The 22,717-nt window shown below is 46.2% G+C and overlaps 1 protein-coding gene across 6 annotated transcripts; it reads right to left on the bottom strand.

Annotated features, from left to right (window-relative positions):
* Positions 1 to 1,085: 1,085 nt before the first annotated feature.
* On the bottom strand, positions 1,086 to 22,484 carry LOC103654636 (uncharacterized). 6 transcript variants are annotated; one of them, XM_020552840.3, is made up of 14 exons: positions 22,294 to 22,484; positions 21,996 to 22,081; positions 9,669 to 9,823; positions 9,524 to 9,591; positions 9,241 to 9,430; positions 8,722 to 8,985; positions 8,505 to 8,638; positions 3,097 to 3,280; positions 2,920 to 2,979; positions 2,570 to 2,821; positions 2,215 to 2,473; positions 1,922 to 2,127; positions 1,776 to 1,826; positions 1,086 to 1,679 (listed from the first exon to the last, which is right to left on the bottom strand). In XM_020552840.3, the coding sequence occupies exons 1-14, from the start codon at positions 22,359 to 22,361 to the stop codon at positions 1,389 to 1,391; spliced, it is 2,268 nt and encodes a 755-aa protein (XP_020408429.1). In that variant the 5' UTR covers positions 22,362 to 22,484; the 3' UTR covers positions 1,086 to 1,388. The 6 variants fall into 6 exon arrangements, with proteins under 6 accessions (XP_020408429.1, XP_008679700.1, XP_008679701.1 ...); XM_008681478.3 differs by having other exon boundaries at positions 2,570 to 2,746; XM_008681479.3 differs by having other exon boundaries at positions 9,669 to 9,836; positions 22,294 to 22,482.
* Between the last annotated feature and the right edge of the window lie 233 nt (positions 22,485 to 22,717).

The following is a 22,717-nucleotide window of genomic DNA, read 5'->3' as shown; positions in this document are numbered from 1 at the left end:
ACGTGTTAATTGACACACCACACAGTGGGCGCTATAGTCTAAAAATAGACCCGCAATACACAATTATTACAAACTTAGGGATATGTGGTATATTACTTAACAAGTTTAAAGAACTATAAATGCATTTTTAAAGTTCGTAGATCTAAGTAGTATCTCTTAATAAGTTTGGAGGTCACCGATAGTCCTTAGAGTAGTAGCTAAAATGAAAGCGATCACAAACCATACCAAAACAAAGATAGAAATGGATCCAAAGACCCGCACAAACCAAACTACACTACAAATCTACAGAGTAAAATACAGTAGCGGTCTTTAAATTTGGAACGATGTATCATGTGGATCTTCGAACTTAGAAAACCAGTAAAAATAAGTTATCTAATTTTGTTGGCATGCAAAAATGCCTAAAATCGGGTTTGCTCAAATGGGATATCGATATAGCATGTCACGTTATACTAATGAAAGATCGAAGACCCAGATAACACAATATATCAAGTTCAAGGACCCAAATGATTTTAACGTGGCACGCTACGTCAATATCCGATTTGAGAAAATATGGTTTTAAATAGTTTTGCACATGCGGGCTAACTGACCCAAATAACATAGCTTGATAAATCCGAGGACCACTACTGCATTTCTCATCTAACAAATCCAGACCATGGGCAAAGGTGGATCTCCTGTACAACAAAATAAAGGTGAATATAAAGTACTCCACAAATCCAACCCTAACCTATGGAGTGAGACGAATACATGCGTATGGATAATTCAAGGAATAAGGCTTGGTTTGATTTGCATAAAACTATCTTTTGACACGTGCGAAATTTTGGCATTGTAAATGTTTTGAGGACGACATATATTTTCTGCATATATGAGTATTTTCTGAAAAAAAGAGGTTTATCATATTTTAAATGCTACTGAACACTTATGCAGTGTTTGAATGCACTAGAGATAATAGTTAGTTGGCTAAAAATTGTTAGTGTAATTAGCTAACTAGCTATTACCTAATTTTCTAAAAATATCTAATAACTAAACTATTAGTTAGACTGTTTGGATTTTTGACTAATTTTAGCAGTTAACTATTAGTTATAGTGTATTCAAACACCCCATTATTCTCACAACACATGACACGCCACCATTTGTTTCACAAACATCACTCGTATTTGTACATATCCCAATCGGACTAGTTGTTGATACCAAACCATAATTTGTCTGTCCAGATGAATTTTATGCTCTGCGATTGCTAGGTGACGGGGCAACAGAGCAAAAAATTGTGTCTCGCATCTAAAATTCATTAAAAACAACACGAATGCTGCGGTTATATACTGTAATGGATAATGACTTGTGTGATACGTATTCAGATCATCTCCAGGTCCAGGAGCACATCATCACCATCATCACCGAAACAACTCTGGGAAGGACCACATGATGAACCTTGCATAGATGTCGTTCTCCAGGAACTCTATGTGCGCAGCTCTGCCGATCATGGTGTTCAGGTTCCGTCCTTGGGCGGACTGGTCGAATATCACGTCACAACGCATGAATACCCGAGTTTCCGACGTTGGTGCCCGGATCTGGTCCAAGCAATTGTTCAGCATCTCAGTGAACACCTGCCCGCGTTTCGAGTTATCTGACGACGAGGCGTGGCAGAGGTCGATTCTTGCTGAATGGTATGGGACGTAACCATCCTAGCAAGTAGAATGATGACACTTTCAAGTGAAGTGATATGATGTCCAACTTTAAGCCTGGCAGAAGAAAGAACGTTGGGCATACATCTGCAGTACCTGCGGTGACGATACCAGGATGATGTTCTTGAAGTTCTCCAGTGTCTTCAGCTGCCACAATAGATGAACAAAAGATGAATACACGCGACAAGTTTGGCTAGATTCAGCAGCAGTTCAGCTTCCAAAACTTAACATATAATGTATACCTTGCAGAGCTTGTAAAAGAACGTGTTCTGTGGGTCGTGGTCATCACTGAAAGTGAGCTGATGCATGCACTGCATGCCCTTGAGCCGTTTCATGAGCCAGAGGCCAGAGTTGAACAGAGAATTTGGGCTGTACCAGTAACCCAAGTGAGGTCCCGATATGGACATGTATGTATACAGGTTCTTCAAAAATGGCTGCAATTTGGGTTCTTTTGAGATGGAAGGAACAGATTAGCCATATTCACACAACTGCTAGGAAGGGGGAAATATTTTTGAAGCCGCCAGTTTGAATCTACCTGTGAGGGCACTTCTGAGGATAATGTTCCCAATAGAATGACCGACAAAACTGAGCTTAATCTCTTTGCAACCTCCATTTCTGGAGTACTTGTCCACCTTCCTTTTGAGGAATGCCACTACTTCATTAGCGAGCCTTCTACCCATTTCTTTAAAATCCCCAGACGTTCTATCCTCATTTATCTGAGACAATAGGCACTCAGCCCCAGGATCAAGCAAAAGCCATTGGTTCTTAACAAGACGTAAATCCAGATGATGCCCCTGTTTATTTTAGGGATCAGCAGAAGTTTCAACTAGATATGTTGCAGATATATGTGATAAGGCTGGAACAATCGTTACCAGTCCCAAGAAACTTACCTGAAATCCATGCACAAAAATGACAGCTCGTAAAATGCGTCCACTCTTGAAACCACAAGTTTCTTCCCCCAATGATTGTCCTTGTAGTAGAGGTGGTGGCACAATAGTACGAGCTGGTTCTGAAGCATCTGTTAGAAAATCCTTGCTAGAACAATGTTGCGGAATAACCATGACATGCTGCTCTATGCGGACAACAGGTATACATGAAGGATCAGCATAAATATGCATATCTTGAACAGACGGCGTGTTAATCTGAAGTATGCTTTCCGTTAGTTTCAATTTTCTTTAAAAAGTACCATAAGTGTAGGACTCGAATAGTATTGCTGACTTGAAGATATACCCCCACTAACCTTCATTTGTGCTATACTTTTCCTGTGCAGTTCAGCCTGTGACATCGAATTTTGTATAGGCTATACAATACATGGAGCCATCAAATATATAGCAACACAAAAAAAACTTTAGGTCAATACAATTTCTCATATAAATTATGAGCGATCGATGATAAATATTCAAGAAAAGATAATTACATCATGATGGACCTTTCTTGAACTGGAAATCCGAATCAAATGGCGAGGAGAGTCGTCATTCATGCTTCTCAAATAGCGATGTGGAATCTCAATCTTTGAATGAATAATCCATATTGACCATTCTGCTTTCCGATTAATATCCCACATATCATGCAAATAACCCATTACCTTGTCTTTATGTGTCCTGCATGGGGCCAACGAAAAATTGGTGCAATCTTATTAACTTTAATTTGATTCGTCGTATGAGCGACAAAAGCAACGCTAGAGTAAACACTCAAATGATGAATTGTTTTAAACGTGTAATAGATGACCTGCAACTAGTGGAATTAGCAATAAGGGGTCGGTGCTTCACTTGGTCAAATGAACAAGACTCGCCCATAATGTCTCGCATCGACCATGTTTTCTGTTCTACAGAATGGCATAACCTTTTCCCCAATTCAGATCTCCAGGCTTTAGCGACTATGACTTCAGATCATGCTCCTTTGCTCCTACAGGGGGATGTTACCTTGGATTTCTACAAGGGTTTTCGGTTTGAATCTTTTTGGACCTCCATGCCTGGTTTCATGGATATGGTACGTAGCACTTGGGAGCAACCTGTTCAGTCAGACGATGATGCCATTTTACTCTTCCATGTGAAAATGCGTAGGACGACCAAGGCGATTAGGATATGGCGGAGACAAAATGTAGGAAACATTCCGTTGCAGCTGGCAGTAGTGCAAGTAACAATTTTGCATCTGGGGATATTATTCATCACAGAAGAGGCCTTAGGCAGGGGGACCCCCTGTCCCCTATGCTCTTTATCATTGTTATGGATGTCCTCAACTCGCTGATGCTGAAGGCGCAAGATCTGGGTTTGTTGCAACCTCTTCTAAGGCGCGGTAGGGGCCAACACATTTCCTTATATGCAGACGATGTGGTGCTGTTTTTAAAGCCTGAAATTGATGAGCTCAATTTGCTGAAGGAAATATTAAGGATTTTTGGGGAAGCTACAGGTCTTATCACAAATATCAACAAATGTAGCATCACACCCATACATTGTAATGAGCAGCAAGTTGACATGTCCAAGGAGATTTTCCCTTGTAATGTGCAGCAGTTCCCCTGTAGATATTTGGGACTGCCTCTATCGGTAAAGAAGCTTCCAAAGATTGCTTTTCAAGAGCTTATTGACAAGGTGGCTGACAAATTGCCAGGGTGGAAATCTGCCCTGATCACCAATGCTGGAAGACTGACATTGGTTAAGGCTGTCCTCACTGCCATTCCTATATACCATCTTCTTGTCCTTTTATGCCCTAAATGGGTTATCAAAGCCATTGACAAGATTCGCAGGGGTTTCCTCTGGAAGGGCAGAAAAGATATCAAGGGAGGCCATTGTGCTGTTGGATGGACAAGGGTGTGTCGTCCGCTTAAGTTTGGCGGCTTGGGTATTCACAACCTGGAAATCCTTGGTTGGGCTCTTAATGTGAGATGGCTCTGGCTCAGAAAAACACAGGTAGAGAGACCATGGACTGAGTTTGACATAAAAGTTCATCCAAATGCTGAAGCTCTCTTTCGGGCCTTCACTCTTCTGTGGGGGATGGTGCCACAACCCTCTTTTGGATGGATAGATGGATTCAAGGACAATCTATTGCATTTTTTGCCCCTTACCTATTCAGTCGTATTCCGAGTAGGGTCAGGACAGGCCGTACGGTGCAGGAGGCTCTTGCTGATAATAGTTGGATTCAGGATATCTCTGGGGGGTCTGACTGCTGTTGTCATCAGGGAGTTCCTTCTGGTTTGGGATCTAATTCAGGATGTTCATTTACAGACAGGAGTTCCTGATGTCCACATTTGGGTGCCTTGCGCTTCTGGCCTTTATTCCTCTAAGACGGCTTATAACAACTTTTGGAACGGTACAACATCCTTTGAGCCGGCTAAAAGAATTTGGAAGAGTTGGGCTCCTCCAAAATGTAAATTCTTCATTTGGCTAGCCTCTCTCAACCGGTGTTGGACGGCTGACAGATTGGCCCGGCGAGGTATGGATCATCATGACAAATGCCTCTTTTGCGATCAACATGAAGAAACAGTCCAGCATATTTTGCTCTCTTGTGTGTTCTCTAGAAACATTTGGTGGCAGGTGTGGTGTAAAGTGGGGCTGCAATATCTGGCACCTGGGCCTGAGGACATGATTTTCCAAGATTGGTGGAGCAATGCTGAAGGCCAGGTTCCTAAAGAGAAGAGAAAAGGTTTTAACACGTTGGTAATCCTTGTGGCTTGGTGGCTGTGGAAACATCGAAACACTTGTGTCTTCGAGGGAGCTTCCCCGAGCACTAGAGATATCCTGCAGCACATCCACGAGGATGCTACGCTGTGGGGTATGGCCGGGGCTAGAGGGCTTAGGGGCTTATGGCCTTAAGTCTAGGAGGGCCTGCTGTTGTGTCATAGATAAGGGATGAGTGTGTTTCTGTATTTGTGTTTTCGACCTCCATAAGGAGTCGTCTGTACCCCGGTCTGGTCTCAGACCTTTCTCTTTCTTAATATAAATTATACGCAGCTCTCCTGCGTGTTTCGAGAAAAAAAAAAGTGTAGACAACTCTCTTTGGAGGAACTAGAGATCCGCCAGTATCTCAAAACATAAGCACTTGGGCTAGCAGCCATCTAGAAAGCCAGGGCCAAGCAACATTCGAGACTCATGGATTCGCCATGGGGACACCAACTCTTCTTTTTTCCAAATTCATGCTTCGGTCAGATAGAAAAAGCATTACATTAGGAACATAAACACTAGCTCTGGAGTGGCAGTCACTCAGAAAGAAAAAGAAGAGGCGGCTTACTCTCATTTCCGACATGTTCTTGGGGAGAGCTCTTTGAAGAGCATGGCTCTTAACTAGTCAACCCTTGACTATTCTCCCTCGGACTTGTCACATTTGGAAGCCCCATTCAGTGAGCAAGAGATCACTAGTTTAATTAGGGCTTTGCCAGCAAGCCGCTCCTCAGGGCCTGATGGCTTCATTGGGATTTTCTATAAGAAGTGCTGGGAAATTATCAGGGTTGACTTGATCGAGGCATTAGAAGATTTCCAAAACCATAAAACCTCAAAGTTACATCTTGCAAATGAGGCACATATTGTCATGCTTCCAAAGAAAGACGATGCCCAGGAATTCAGTGAGTTCTGACCAATAAACCTGATTAACAGTTTTGCTAAAATTATTACAAAGGCGATGGCTGACCGTTTGGCACCAATGCTCCATAGGCTAATGTCCCTCACAAAATGCTTTTATTAAGAAATGTTGCATTCACGATAATTTTCTATATGTGCAAAATGTTATTCGCAGTCTTCATAAGAACAAGAGGGCAGCTCTTTTTATAAAACTAGATATATCGAAAGCTTTTGATTCTCTAAGCTGGCCCTACCTCCTTGACGTCTTGAAGGCCCTGGGTTTTGATCAAAAGTGGAGGGACAGGGTTGTGACCATCTTGGCCTCATCATCTTCTAGAGTGCTTGTGAACGGTCGGCCAAGCAAAAAATTTAAACATACTCAGGGTCTGCGGCAAGGTGACCCACTTTCTCCTATGCTCTTCATCTTAGCTATTGATCTCCTTCAGAAATTGATTGAGAAAGCAGCAACTGCAGGCCACTTGAAGTCGGTTTTCCCAAAGCTGCCCGGTTGCTTTGCTCGCTTTATGCAGATGATGCTGCAATCTTGGCCAATCATGACTCTACGGAATTGCAAAATTTGCAACAACTCTTGACAGTCTTCACTAATTGCTCAGGCCTCAAGTTTAACCTAGCAAAAACGGAAATTTTTCCAATTTATTGCCAATCAACTATGGTCAGCTCGCTAATTCAGCACTTTCCTGGGACGATTTCGTCCTTCCCTGGAAAATACTTGGGACTCCCATTACACACCAGAAAACATCGATGGGTCGAGGTGCAGTCCCTAATTAATAAAATTGGAGCTAGGCTTGCCGGTTGGAAGGGAAAGTTATTATCAAAAGCTGGCAGAGAACCGCTAGTTAAGATTGTTCTGTCATCTCAACCTATCTAACACTTGACGGTGTTCCCACCTAAAAAATGGGTCATTCAAAGGATTGATCGTATTCGACGATGTTTTCTGTGGAAGGGAGATGACCGTGAAAGTTTGAGTGGAGGCCATTGTCTAGTCAATTGGAAAATCACAGCGAGGCCCAAGTCACTGGGAGGCCTTGGGATCTTAGATTTAGAGCGTTTCGCACGAGCTCTTCGGCTGCGCTGGATGTGGTACAGCTGGAGGAATAGTAAAAGGGCATGGGTGGGTATGGACATCCCCTGTGATAAAACGGATAAGGACTTATTTCATGCATCAATGGTGACCACAGTAGGCAATGGCAATAAGGCGTTGTTTTGGAAATCCAATTGGATCTTTGGGAGGGCAGCTCGTCATATTGCTCATCACGGTCAAAAGGGGACTTGAGGAGAATAAATGGATCACCAACATCTGGCCGGTACAAGAAGGTACTGAAATTCAATAATTTGTGGCTCTCTGGGAAGCCATCAATGACATTAAAAGAGATGTTGCTAGTGAAGATCAAATTCTTTGACATTGGACGGCCCATGGCGAATACTCCACTTGTAGCGCCTACCAAGCTCAGTTTGTTAGAAGCATGTCTAGAATTAAAATTAAAGCCATATGGAAAGCAAAAGCCGAGCCTAAATGTCGCTTTTTCGCATGGACGCTCCTTCATGAAAAGATCCTCAGCTGCAAAAGAGGGGATGGGACCACAACCCTATTTGCCCTCTATGTCACATAGAACCAGAAACTCCGAGTCACCTGTGCAAGGATTGCAGCTACTCAAAAAGCATTTGGAGGATTTTGTTACAATGGACCGATCTCAGCTTCTTAGTGAATATAAATCATGATGGTCATTTACATTTATGGTGGAGAAGGTGTAGGCTCAGAATTGATAAACCGAGACGAAGGGTCTTCGATGGGCTAGTGGTCTATTTTTGTAGAATATTTGGAAAGAAAGGAATAGAAGATTTTTTCAAAATTCTGGGAAAATCATCTCGCTGTTGCACATCTCATCAGAGAGGATGTATTGCAATACAGGGCGGCTCACTATAGCTTTGTTTAGAGGGTCTCTATTTGTTGCAGGGTGGCTCACTCTTGTTTTATTTAGAGAGTTTCTTTTTGTTGTGTGTTTTTCTTATCTTTTCATGGGTTGTTGTAATCGTGCTCGTGGTGGTTAGGACCCCTGTAATTGGTGCTTTTTTGTTTGCTTTGCTTCTCCCTCTTATTAATGAATTGTGGCAACTCTCTTGCCACCTTTTTGAAAAAAATATTATTATTAAAGAGTCATTATATGTTTATAAGTAAAGAACCATAAGAATAAGAAACACCCAATCAATGGATACACCCATCTTCTAAAACGAGATGCATGGGAAGATAACTAACCTATGGAATTTCAAGAACTCATTCCATATAAATGAGAGTTGGCTGCTGACAATTTGAAATAGTTCAAACAATTCTTCCTCAGATAGAGTATACAGCAAGATATCATCAGTGCTTCCAACCACAACCCCAGAACTCTGAAACAAGTTTGAGATGCATCAACCAATACAGATATTCAAAAAGATAGAAAACGTTTTTCAGAAAAAAAAGTGAAGTATACCTCAAGAAAATCACGTAAGATGCCAGTCATCTGGGGACTACACTTTGTGGGCGTACCCTGCCCATAACTGTAACTGGGCGAAGCTGACTTTGATGGTTGAACTGTCTCATATTTACCAAGGGTTAAGTCAGTGCGATCCAAATCCTCAAGAGTGCTACCAACAGCATTACTGATCTTCTTCACTTCTTCAAGAAGTATTTCCCTAGATATTAGTGATGCTTTCACAATACCATATGACTTTGAGCCAAAACTTTGTTCCAGCGGCTGCATGTTATGCACCAACTTTTATTCTTAAAACTAAGAAGGCAATTTATTCGTTTCTATTACTAAGTTCCTACTAGATATTGGCATGCCATAAACATATATGGTCTGCAGCTGATGATTGATTAAAAATCTTCAATTAATATTTGTGACATATTGATTACAAGCATACATGCGGTTTATGTTATAGCAATATCACAAAAGCTTTGTAGTGGGAAAGGCATCTAAAGAAATCTAAAGAATCACAAACCTGTGTACCTTCAGTGATGATTTAGTCACAGCAGCTTTCAGGTAGACAATGTGTATTGTCAGATCCACTAGCGCCGAGTGTAATGCGTCAAAATGGACAGGGCAATACGAGTGTAAGCCTAGGAGTGCTCTATGTGGGATCCTAAATTCATGGACAGGGATCAAATCTGTATCATCACTTGAATCTTGAACGTCAGTCCTATGATGCAAAAGAAAGCAGCTTATCAGAGTTGATGAATGCGAACTGTATAATTTTGGGTGCACATGTGGTTTAACACAATAACACACACACCATGCATTCCCCAGTGTTGGGATATATATGAGCTCGAACTTCAATATAACAGAAGAAGTTGCTGGACCCTAGAACGGAGAGAGAGTACAGATCAGGCTAAAGGAAACAAGGTTCACTAACAGAAACAAAATTTATAGTACTCAACCTCGTCTTCGCTGTTGGGTATGTAGAAGGACACCATAACTGATAGATAAATATCTTGCCTAGAATATTTAACAAGAAACGGCTGTGTGTAGAAGCTATTGTCAACATCGTCTATTTTCCAAAAGCCAAATGAGCTCTTCACACCAATATCAATAGCTGCATAATCCACCTAGCATGTCATTATCTATTAGCCAAAGGTTTGAGTTCAAAAGTCATATAAATATAGGAAAATGTCAAAAAAAGAAATCTGACACTTCATTCTGCTCCGGAGTTTTCTAGATTTATACTACTAAGGATTAACAAAAACATAAGGATAAACCACTGCAAGAGGGTTAAAACTTATTAGTTGCTTTAATACTGTATTATATATCCAATAGTAACGAGGTAGCGCAACACATAACTTTCCATAGTGATCTCCTAAGCAATTTTCACTTTCATCTGTACTTTGACATAAACACAAGTAAAAAGAACCACTTGATCATAGTTCTCTTGATAAACTTTTGATTCTAGGCATGTCAAGATTTAGACAATGGAGAGATTATTAGGTGGCCTACATGTTGATTTTACATATATTTAGTAATGAGATAATCATTTACTCTACTCAACAATATAATTAAGTCAGGAGTAGGTATTTCAGTGATTTCATATCGTCTGACTAATCGCGATTAGTCAGGTTGGGTACTCAATGCTCGATAAGGGGGGCTGATTCGGTCAGGTGATCTATCATCCATATCGTTCGACTAGTCGGCGATATGTAGCGATTAGTCGTCCTGATGGCAATCAGCCGATCAATAGGGCTTGATCAGGGAAGTCCAACAAAAGGTTTTCGGCCCATAATTTATATAGCCTACTCTTCCAATTCCTAGGGTCGGCGGCTCCCTTCTCTCTCCCTCCAACCCTCGTGTATCACCGGCGGTTCCCTTCACTTTCCCTTTGACCCTCCTGTATCACCAGCAGCTCCCTTCTCTCTCAGTCAGAACGATCAGTCGTCATGACCATCGTCTAATCGTGACTAATCGGCTAATCGCTCAGTCAGAACGATCAGACGATATGAAAACACAGGGTATGATTGAACCAGAAACTACAGGGCAACAAGCACAGTATTTCAATCTGAACTATACTTTTTTTATTTGCAGATTGATTTGCTTAATGCATAGTATTGATCAGAGTGAAGCAGTGAATTTTCTTTTCCATCTTGAAACAAGCAAAAAAAATTGCAAGTCGTTGTATTATTAGAGATATATAAGAACTAGTCCAAATAGATTACAAACAAAATGAAGTAGGGAATTTTGTATTTGAGGAAAGCTCGTCATGAAGTTGGCAAGCAATTTAACCGTTGTCTTTCACTCTAACCTTTATGTGAGTGAAGTAGAATGCAGGAATTGTGTCTATATTGATAGAGTAGAGTGTTGTTACATATATAGGGGAAGAGCCAGAGGCAAAAGGAAACCTCCTAAACAAGGAAACAGCAGGACCCTAATTAATCCTTACCATCCTGGACTCTTCCCCAAATCTCTGTCTATCCTAACCTGCTATACAAGGTTGGCCGGTTGCTTATGGAAGCCAGGCATCACGCCTATATACAAGGCAATGAATATTGTTGTCTAACATCCCCCACAGTTGATACGTCCGTTGAGCGAACGTTGAGGCTGGACCGAAAATCAGTGAACACCGAAGACGACAAACCTTTGGTGAAGACGTCAGCATACTGTGAAGTCGTCCATACATGTAGGACACGGACATTGCCAAGAGCAACATATTCCCGAACGAAATGAATGTCGGTCTCCACATGTTTGGTGCGCTGGTGCTGAACGGGGTTGGAGGACATGTAGACAGAACTGTCACAGTATAGGTCGTCTTCGGCAGAGGAGCATGCAATTCAGTCAAGAGTTGTCGAAGCCAGGTTGCCTCGGCAATGGCATTAGCAACAGCACGGTATTCAGGTTCAGCACTGGAGCGAGAAACCGTATTCTGGCGCTTGGAAGACCAGGAGACCAGGTTGTCACCGAAGAAGACAACATAGCCAGAGGTGGATCTGCGGGTGTCTGGACAGCCCGCCCAATCGGCATCAGAGTAAACGACCAACTCAGTTTGAGAAGTTGATCGAAGAAACAACCCCGAATGCAAAGTGCCTCTGATGTATCGTAGGATGCGTTTGAGGGCAGCCAAGTGTGGTTCCCGTGGATCATGCATGTGGAGACAAACCTGTTGAATAGCATAAGCAATGTCTGAACGGGTGAATGTAAGGTACTAAAGAGCTCCTGCAAGGCTGCGGTAATCAATGGGATCCGAAACTGGAGTGCCATCAGAGGGGAGCTTGGGGTTCACATCGACTAGTGTAGTCATGGCTTGCAATCACTCATACCAGCTCGCCCAAGAATCTCAATCATGTACTGATGCTAGGAAAGATAGATGCCTGAGGTAGAGTGTTGAACATGCATGCCGAGGAAATGGTGAAGTCTGCCAACATCCTTCATAGGAAATTCTTGCTAGAGGGCATTGATGATACGTCGTAGTGTTGGCAGGGAGGAGGCAATGAGCACAATATCATCCACATACAGAAGAAGATAGGCCATGTCTACACCCTTGTGACAGACAAACAGGGACGTATCTGTTTTGGCCTCAATGAAATCGAGTTGCAGAAGGTGAGAAGTGAATCTGTTGTACCATGCACGGGGGGCTTGCTTGAGTCCATAAAGAGAGCGGTTGAGGCGGCATACATAATCTGGATGAGTGGAGTCTTCGAAACTAGTGGAGTGAGCACAGATGACAATTTCAGACAATGTGTCGTGAAGAAAAGCATTATTGACATCCAACTGATGAATAGGTCATCCGCGTGAAAGAGCCAATGAGAGCATTGTCCAACTGTAGCAGGTTTGACCATGGGACTAAAAGTCTCAAAGAAGTCGATGCCAGGGCATTGAGTGAACCCGCGAAGGACCCATCGTGCCTTATACCGCTCAAGAGAGCCATCGGTGTTGAACTTATGCTTGAATATCCATTTGCCTGTCACAACATTGGAGTGAGGTGGCCGAGGAACGAGATCCCAAGTGTTGTTTCCAACTAGAGCTGCATACTCCTGTTCCATAGCAGCGCACCAATGGGGATCGGCCAGGGCAGCACGATAGCTGCGAGGAATTGGAGACAATGCTGAAGTTTCAAACAGAGCTAGGAACCAAAGGCCACGCTTGCCCCGGGTGGTCATACAGTGGTGGTTGACCACAGGGGGCACAACAACAGCGCCGGTAGGGACAGTTGGAGTAGCTCCTGGAGCATCAGGGGGCGCTGGGGCTGATGGCCCAGCAACATCATACGCTTGGGCTGCTGGTGAAGGAGACGCTGCGATAGGAAGTCAACGGCGAGAATACACCTGTCCATAGAAATGGTCGAGGGTGATCGCACTGGGGGCAACCGGGGTAGCTGCTGGTGGAGCCGGCTGCACGACACGGGTCCCTAGAGCATCAGGGAGCGCCAGGGCTGTTGGTCCAGCAGCATGAGGCACCGTAGCTGCTGGTCTAGCAGCAGGAGACGCCGGGGCTGTTGGTGAAGGTGAGGAAGCCCGCTGAAGCTCACGCGACTGTCCAAGGGACTGTGGTGAGTAGTCCGGGGCAGCCACAGGTGGTTCGCCAGGTGAACGATTCTTTGTTGCAGCAGTACCTGGAGAAGAAGAAAAACCGGTGATAGTTCAAAAGGAACTGAGACCGTGTCCAGGAAATCAAGGACAACACACGTGGGAGGGGAAGAAGCCTCGGAAAAGGGAAAAGAGGCTTCATCAAAGACCACGTGGCACAAGATGATTATGTGATTGGATTGATGATCGAGACAAAGGTAGCCCTTGTGGTGAGGGGAATACCCGAGAAAAACGTAGAGGGTGGAGCGAGGGGAAAGTTTGTGGGGGGCTGTGGCTGACAGGTTGGGATAACAAGTGCAACCAAAAACACGGAGATGCTCATATGAAGGATGTTTACCAAATAGATAGAAGTGAGGCGTGGAATAGTTGAGGGTTTTGGTAGGTAGGATGTTTATGAGATAGGTGACAGTGCCTAGAGCTGCGGCCAAAAAGACGGGCGAACACTAGCATGGAAAAGAAGGGAACGAACGACATTGTTTATGGATCGTATAATGCGTTCAGCTTTGCCATTCTGGGCGGAGGTGTAGGGGCATGACATATGAAGGTGAATGTCGTGCGAGGAGAAAAATGTGTAGGCATGTAGGTTGTCGAACTCACGACCGTTGTCGCACTGAATACCCTGGATGGTGATCTCGAACTGGGTGCGTACATAGGCAAAGAAAGTAGTGAGGGCAGAAAAGGTGTCGGATTTGAGGCGCAAAGGGAATGTCCACAGAAAATGGGAGTAATCGTCTAAAATGGCAAGATAGTATTTATGACTAGAGACACTAGTCAAAGGGGAGGTCTACAAATCACAATGTATTAACTGAAAAATTTTAGTAGCCCTGGAGGTGGATGTATGAACAGGAAGACGAACATGATGTCCTAATTGACAAGCATGACATAAAGGAGCAGTGGCACTCTTATTACAAGAAATGATTGACGACTCGGCTAGGTGGGATAAGACAGCGTGACCAGGGTGCCCAAGACGCTGGTGCCACAGAGACATAGTAGATTTTGCCGAAGCATGAAGGGTGGTAGCCGGGAGCGGAAGGGGGTATAGGGCCAAGTGCTATCACATCTGAGGATCTCGCGCCGAGTAGGAAGATCCTTCACAGAGCAACCAAGTGGGTCAAATTCAACAGAACAATTGTTATCGGTGGTGAATTGACGAACATAAATCAAATCCTTAATACAGGATGGTGAGACAAGGACATTATTAAGGGATAGATTATGTGGAAGGTAAGCGGTGCCAGTGGAAGTGACAGGAATGAGATGACCATTACCGACAACAATATGTGAAGGAATATGACGAGAAGGAGGGGTTCGAGAGATGATACCGGCGTCAGAGATCATGTGGCTAGTGGCACCAGTGTCGAAGTGCCACTCATGCTGAACAGGTTGTTGAAGAGCAATAGTCTAGAAGTTGGCAGCCAGAGTCTGCTGATCCCAGACCGGAGTGGGAGCGGGTGGGCCAGCGTAGCCGGGAGGTGGCCCATAGGAGGCCAGGGGAACACCCCACTGTCTGGTCCACTGACCAGGGGGTCTGGCCAGCAGAGCCTGAGACGAGGGCGCGCCTTGTGGCGGGCAAGGCGCGGTAGGTGGTCGCTGACCTGGCCACATGTAGATAGCCCCTGACCAGGGGTTGTAGTAGCTATAGTGGGACCCCTGGCCAGCGGAAGGTCCAGCGTCGGCGTGGCTAGTGGTGGAGTGCCTACCACCGCCGCGTTTTCCCCTCTTGCCACGCTGGTTGGAGCTATAGCGGCCGCCGGAGCCTCCCCAGAGGGCTGCGAGGGGGCCGGCAGCTGTGTGGCCGGCTGCTGGGAATGACGAGGAGCGCCGGTGGAGGGCGTAGGAGGAGTGGTGCTGCCTATGCTACCAAGCGCAGTGAGCACAACAAGGGCAACAGTAGGTGGAGTATTCGCCATGGTGAGCTCCTCAAGAGCAAGGTCGTCGCGGACCTGCAGAAAATTGGGCAGGGGGTATGTGCGACGAAGATGAAAACCCAGCGCAAGGAAGCGCTTGTTAAGACCTCGGATGATGTTGAGAACAAGAATTCTGCCGGAGACGTGCTCGCCAAGGTCGCGAAGATCCTCGGCAAGCTTTTTGTATCGACGGTAGTATTCGGCAACGGGAAGGTCGCCCTGGGAGAAGGAGCAGAACTCTTGGTCGGCGTAGAGGGCATGGGTGGTGTGGTTCCCTAGGAACTGTGACTCGATGGAGAGCCATAAGACGCGAGTAGTGACGCCGTGCTGGGATACAGTGTTGGCGAGGTCGTCGGAGATGGTGTTGAGGATCCAAGTACGGATGACGGCATCCATGTGAACCCAATTGGGTGAGGCATATGCAGTGATATCGGAGAGAACATGACCATACAGAGAACTTGGTTAGGGTGATGAGGAAGGTATCGCACCATCGGGCGTAGAATGTGGAGTTGACGTCGAGGAGGAGCGGGATGAGAGTGCAAATGTTCAGCATTGCCACTGCTTGGGCGTGTAGGTTCAGCAGGGTTGCAGCCTCATGATGGAGTGCTGTGTCCAGAGGGGAGGCACCGCCGTCTTGGATGTCACCGTCGGGATCTCCGTGGGATGAAGCGTCGTCACTAGGGGAAGCGGCGCAGCAGCCGCGCCTTCACGCGTGGTGCGTTCCAGGGTCGCACGCACGTGAGCATCCGCCGCATCGCGTTCCTGTTGGGAGACGACGACCTCCCACTTGGCGTCGGCGGCGCGGGCTAGGGCGGCGGCGCGAGTGGCCTGGCTTGGTGCTTGCGTTCCTGGACAACATCGTCCTCTTGTGGGTGTTGGCGCCTTTTTTGGGCGCCAAACACTACACAAGAACCAGCGGCGGTGCTCTCTACGCAAGGGCGGACGGTCTGCGGCCAGGGGCCGGACGGTCCGCGGGCTGGCGCGAGGCTAAGGTTTCCTGCCTGACGGCCGAACGGTCCACGCCCTAGGGCCAGACGGTTCGCGCGTGCGCAGGGGCGGCGGAAGGTCGCCGGCGGCGCCTGGATCTCGCTTTCGGGAGGGACCCCGTCGGGAAGGAAAGATCCTAGAAATTGTCTAGGCTCGGGCAGGCCGACCTAGACTCCTCTAATCGACGTAGAGTCGAAGAGAAGCGGAGATTTTGGGGATTGAGAGGCTAAACTAGAACTAGACTATAACTACTCCTAATTGTACAGGAAATAAATGCGAGATAGAAGTATTATTGATTCGATTGATTCTTACAAATCGGCTGTATACCTCTCTATTTATAGAGGGGGGCTGGACCCTTTACAAACTAATTTCCCGAGCTAATTCCATGAATCTAGCTAACAACCATAGCACAAAACTCGGAACCCTAATCTGCTCTAAGCACTTGCGGACCGTCCGGCCCACAGGCGCGGACCGTCCGGCCTCAGGGCCAGACTGTCCGCGCTCAAATTGGTGCTCAACATATGCCCCCCTGCCTTTTGGTGGAGCTGAGCGAACCAAAAGCAACTAATTCGATGTTATCACATCGGTTTTTTTAGGCATCTTGCCACTTTCTAGGATGGTACGCAGTGGCCTTGGTCTCGATGGTTGACTCAACGGACGTGACCCCTTTAGCTTTGATCGAACTATCAGTCCCAACACCGTCGAGCGTCATACTGATCCTGACCAATCTGTCACCTTGCTTTTCCTAATTTTCTAAGTGTTCTGGCGTAGCTCCGTAGTCGACCAGGTCTTCTCCTTGCAGGTCATCTTCCTTCATGGGTGTCGGTACATCGTTGGAGGTGTCTTGGTGTAGTGCGGATGGTTCGGCCTCAGGGGTCCCCTTTTAATGATGTCCCCTTTTATCATATTGTTGGAAGCTGTAGCTGTATGCCCCCCTGCCAGATTAGTCAGCCTTTGGGGCCGAGTTGTTTGGCAATCTTGTTAGGCCTGTGCTCGTGGACCAGATTGAGGGGCTCTCAATCGGTCTTGTACTGGAGGCGTCAACCTGTCAAGAACAGATGTTTGGGGTGCCCCCAGGCGGGGTACTGTGGCATCCCAAATGGATATGATGGCATGCCCCACATTTGATTTGGGACATATGGTGGAGGTATGTATGTATATGGATATGACATAGGTAGATATGGGGGTGGAGGTGTCCATGCAGGTATGTTAGGCCTCAACTGGACAATATGACCTTCCATTTTTTCCGATTGGTGAGGTGGTCCAATCGGTCTTTCCTGACGCTGCTCATGAATGGGCGAGCGAGGTCGCCTTGCTGGCCGGTCACTGGGGCTGGCCTTCTTTTTCACATACTTGAACAATAATTGATCGAAGGTCGGGTCGGGTTTGACCAACCGACCAGCTGCCTTGAACGTGTTAGTTTTCCACGTACCTATTTCTGGTTGTCGTGGTTTGAAGGTACGTGGTCGCCATGGCTCCTTAGCGTTGTCGGACCGTCCGCTGGAACGCTCCGGACCGTCTGGCGATGTTACGAACCATTCGCGCCTGGACACTGGACCGTCTGCGATGCGCAGTATTGGTTCTCGCGCATGTTCCCTTGTCTGCGCTTGCCCCCCTGAGCCGGAGGTTGTGATGGTCACTTTCAGTGTCTCCCCTCCATCAGGAGTCTTCTCGGCCACCACTTTCCTGCAAGAGATTTTGTTATTTCCATCGGCCTCCCGTGCGTTGCCGATGATTACTTCTTTGTTTTTTCCCTTATCGGCTGTGCTGGGCCGAATTAGGACCCTTTTGCCCCTGAAGTTGATCATATTCATTGGGAAGGGCTCTGTGTCCTCCTGAAATTTCAATCATCCCTCGTCAATGGCCGATTGGATTTGTCGTCGGAACACATTACAATCATTAGTGGCATGGAAAAATGAGTTTTGCCACTTGCAATATGCGTGACGCTTTAGTTCGTCGGCGGGTGGAACGGTATAGTCGATCTTGATGTTACCATTTTTTAGTAATTCATCGAATATATTATCACATTTGCCGACATTAAATGTAAACTTAACCTCCTCCTCCGTTTCTTTTGAACTGACTGCAAGGAGGAGCAAGCCGAAGATTTATCCTGCTCAGGCTAAACTATTTCGGCAGTGTAAACTTCCTTTGGTTCATCGTCCGAACTAACTTGATTGTGTTCTACTATATGGACATTATGATGAACCGTTTTGACTAGTTCTTTGCTTCGGCTTTCACAAGCCAAAGCTTTCTGATGTAATTGTGCTAGCGTAAAGAACTGGATGCCTTCTAATTTCTCTTTTAAATAATAGCGCAATCCATCAAAGGTTATCCCCGCCAGTTGTTTATCTGTTAAATGAATTTGAAAACATCGGTTTCTCGTATCCCGGAATCTCCGGATGTAATCATTAACCGATTCATCCTTTTCTTGTCGTAGGGCCACTAAGTCTACTAAATTTAGCTCGTAATCGCTAGAGAAAAAATGTTCATGAAATTTTTGTTCTAAGTCTCCCCATGACAAAATGGAATTAGGAGGGAGCGTGGCATACCATGTGAATGCAGTCCCTATTAAAGATAATGAAAATAAACACACACGGAATGCTTCGGTGTCGGTCAATTCTCCTAATTATGCTAAGAACTGGTCTATATGCTCACGCGTGCTCTTCCCTTGGTCACCCGAAAACTTTGCGAATTCAGGTATTCAGGTCCCCTGTGGGTATGGGAGACAGTCAAAATGGCTACCATAAGGTCTCCGATATGACTGCCCCCCGGGGACTATACTAACTCCGAGCTTATCTCGGAACGCCCCAGCTATTTCCTCTCTTATTATATCGATGGCAGCCGGTGGGAGACCACCGGCTCTTTGGTCCAATATGGGTGAGGTTGTTTGGATGTTGGTATGTTGTTTTCCTCCCCATTGGTTTGGGTTTTGCGGCACATTAATACATGCCCTATGAGGCTCATAAGACTGGCCATTTTTTTCTGGCCTTCTAGGGGCCGGAAAGTACTCACTCCCACGGGTTTGGTAGATTATATTATGGTGCTGGCGTGTCGTATGGTGAGATGGGGAGTCTAGCTGGGACGGATACGGAGTTGGATATCCATCCTCCTCAAAAAACTATGTACCGGACCGTCCGACATTATATTCGGACTGTCTGGCGCCATACGCAGACGGTTTGAATGGTTTATCTAGGGTTTGCACGGCATGTGGCGGCTTGGGTGCAGGCCTCGGTAATTCGCTTCTAAAAATGGGATCGGCCGCCGCTGGCTCGGACGGTCCGCGCTCACGTGCGGACGGTCCGGACATGCGCAGATCGACAAATTTATCGCCGATGTGCGTGGGAGGCTGTTGTTGCCCAAGGTACATGTCTGTCGGCATCCCATAAAGGGGTTGTGACTGGTCGTGACAACCTGTAGCCGATGAATTACGTGTGTATTCCCTCAGTTCAACCTTGTGCGAAGGAAGATTTGCAATAGTAGACTTATCAAGCGCACGCACTAGCCTTTTATGATCATTTTGTATATCTCCTACGATACGTTGCATCTGCTTTCGCTGTTCGTCTATGTAAGCTTTAAGAGATTGGAGTTCATTGGTGCTACTTACATTGGGGGTAATCGTAGTAGGTCAGAGCGAAGCCAGATCTATCGCCCGTTGCCGAATGACTTTGTTGTTCCTGTCTACCTTGAAGTCGGCCAGGAATTTCGCCTTTGCTTCTCGGATCAGCTGCTCCTGGCGCTCCTCGAATAGGAGCAGTTTTTCAGCCGGCAAGGTTTCCCATGTCGGCATGATGATATTGCTGGTGGAAACTTCAGAGCTATCTTTTGAACCGACCATTGAGGGCCGATCTCGATAGGTCTATATGAAATCGTCCCCAGCGGAGTCGCCAAAAAGTGTGTTGGCGCCTTTTTCGGGCGCCAAACACTACACAAGAACCAGCGGCGGTGCTCTCTGCGCAGGGGCGGACGGTCCGCGGCCTGGCGCGATGCTAGGGTTTCCTGCCTGACGGCCTGACGGTCTGCGCCCTAGGGCCGGACGGTCCGCGCGTGCGCAGGGGCGGCGGAAGGTCGCCGGCGGCGCCTGGATCTCGCTCCCGGGAGGGACCCCGTCAGGGAGGAGAGATCCTAGAAGTTGTCTAGGCTCGGGCAGGCCGACCTAGACTCCTCTAATCGACGTAGAGTCGAAGAGAAGCGGAGAATTTGGGGATTGAGAGGCTAAACTAGAACTAGACTAGAACTACTCCTAATTGTACATGAAATAAATGCGAGATAGAAGTATTATTGATTCGATTGATTCTTACAAATCGGCAGTATACCTCTCTATTTATATAGGAGGGGGGCTGGACCCTTTACAAACTAATTTCCCGAGCTAATTCCACGAATCTAGCTAACAACCTTAGCACAAAACTCGGAACCCTAATCTGCTCTGCGCACGCGCGGACCGTCCGGTCTCAGGGCTGCACCGTCCGCGCTCAAATTGGTGCTCAACAGTGGGACAACAAGGGGATCGGACTCGATGCCTGAGATGGCAGCGGCCATGGAGCAGCGCTGAAGAACAACACGCTAGAAGCGGAAGCGGCAGGGAAAAAACCTAGACTAGTGATACCATGTGAGTGAAGTAGAATGCAGGAATTGTGTCTATATTGATAGAGTAGAGTGTTGTTACATATATAGGGGAAGAGCCAGAGGCAAAAGAAAACCTCCTAAACAAGGAAACCGCATGACCCTAATTGATCCTTACCATCCTGGACTCTTCCCCAAATCTCTCTCTTTCATCTCCACGAGAAGAAACAGAACACTGCACCAAGACTTGACTGCCAACAATTGGATACACGACATCAACCTTCAGCATCGAAACTTCTCTGCCCAACATTTGCCGAGTACATCACGCCTATGGCAAGAGACTGAGGCGCAACATCCTACTAAGAATGGCACGCTACATGGAAATTTGAGGAAAATGGAGAGTACTCTGCTTCTTCGGCTTACCAGGCCCAGTTTATAGGCGCAACCCGCTATAATTTTGAAGCCATAATATGGAAACCCTGGGCTCCGTTTGAATGTAAATTCTTGAGGTGACTTGCAATTCAGAACCGAATTTGGACCGTTCACATATTAGAAGCCTAGACGTGCCCAAACCAAAGGGATCTGCCCACTATGTAGGCTACATGTGGAATCAGGCCGGCACCTTTTCAGAGACTTACAGTTCACTAAACGACTATGGATCAAAATCGCCGTCTGGACAGCAAATTCTGATTTGCACCTGAATGCTTGGCCGCAAACTTTACGGTGCTTTAGAAAATCAAGGACGAGGTGAGAGTTTGGATCATGGTGGGAGGCTGGGAGCAGAGCACAATGATAACCTCTTGAACCACCACCGTCCGTGTTTTTTGACCCGTCGCTCCTCTGTCGGAGGTATTTTTTTCCCTTCTGTACTTAATTGTATAATTGGTGCGTTTTGTACAGTGCTTGTCTGGGCAACCCCTTCTTTTTAACACAGTGGGGACCTCTCTTGCCGGTTTGTTTAAAAAAAATAACTTCAGAATCAGAAGGAACTATCCCATCCTTCCTCGTAATCAGCTAGCTAGCTAGCTCTCTATCCGTCGTAATGATGGTGTGGTTCATGTGTTTTTTTTTTTGATAAACAAGAGGTGAAATCGCATGTCATTGCGTGTCAAATCGTCTATATAGAGTAGAACAGAACAGATTATATTACATGTCAAATCATGGCGACATATTTTCTGCGGAACAGAATGAAGAATGGATTATTATTATTTTTTATATATCTGCATCAAGAAAGGTGAATTCGCACCTTCGTATTGCGTGACCCTGGCCGGCGAGATGGGTGCTCGATTCTCGTCATCCTCCCACAGGGCACTAATCTTCACGCGGTACCATCTGCATGCGAACAAAAAAAAAATCAAAGGCCAAAAATATTTGCTCTCCAAATCGACAAACAATGCAATGCATATCTTTTTCTACCCATCGAGGGGAGTCGAAAAACGAATGCCGTTAAAAAAATACGAGAAAGTTAACATGTTCTTCAAAGGGAAAAAAAGAAAGGGACTGGGGATTTTTTTTTTTTTGGTCTCTCTCCGAATCCTTGATACCCTTGCTGGAACAGGTCCAGGTTGTGGAAGCGGTCGATGTAAATGGCCACCTCATGCGCCGTCTCCATGGCGACCGACCGACGTCCGTGCAGGGATCGCCACACGGCGGCGAATCGACGCCGGCGAGACCGGCCACCCCTCTTCCCTCTCCCCGTACGCCTTGTCGCGCGGCCACGCAAGCGACCTCCTCTTTTTCTTGGCCCCTTGGTGTCCGGCAAATATTTCTAAGCCAACCACAATGGTCGGACGGACTCATTAGTGGGCCTAAATACCCTAGCAGCTCGCATCGGCAGGCCCATTCGTGGAAAAATCTTCTTGAATTACGATGAGGCCACCAACCTTCCTCTCACACTATATATCTCACTTACTATTCAAAACTTCACTATATAAACAGTGTACAAAACAATATTTTGCACGTTTATAT

This window comes from Zea mays, chromosome 4, assembly GCF_902167145.1.
Source record: "Zea mays cultivar B73 chromosome 4, Zm-B73-REFERENCE-NAM-5.0, whole genome shotgun sequence".
Classification (NCBI taxonomy): domain Eukaryota; kingdom Viridiplantae; phylum Streptophyta; class Magnoliopsida; order Poales; family Poaceae; genus Zea; species Zea mays.
The sequence above is the reverse complement of the archived record's forward strand: the minus strand, read 5'-3'. Positions and strand labels throughout refer to the sequence as shown.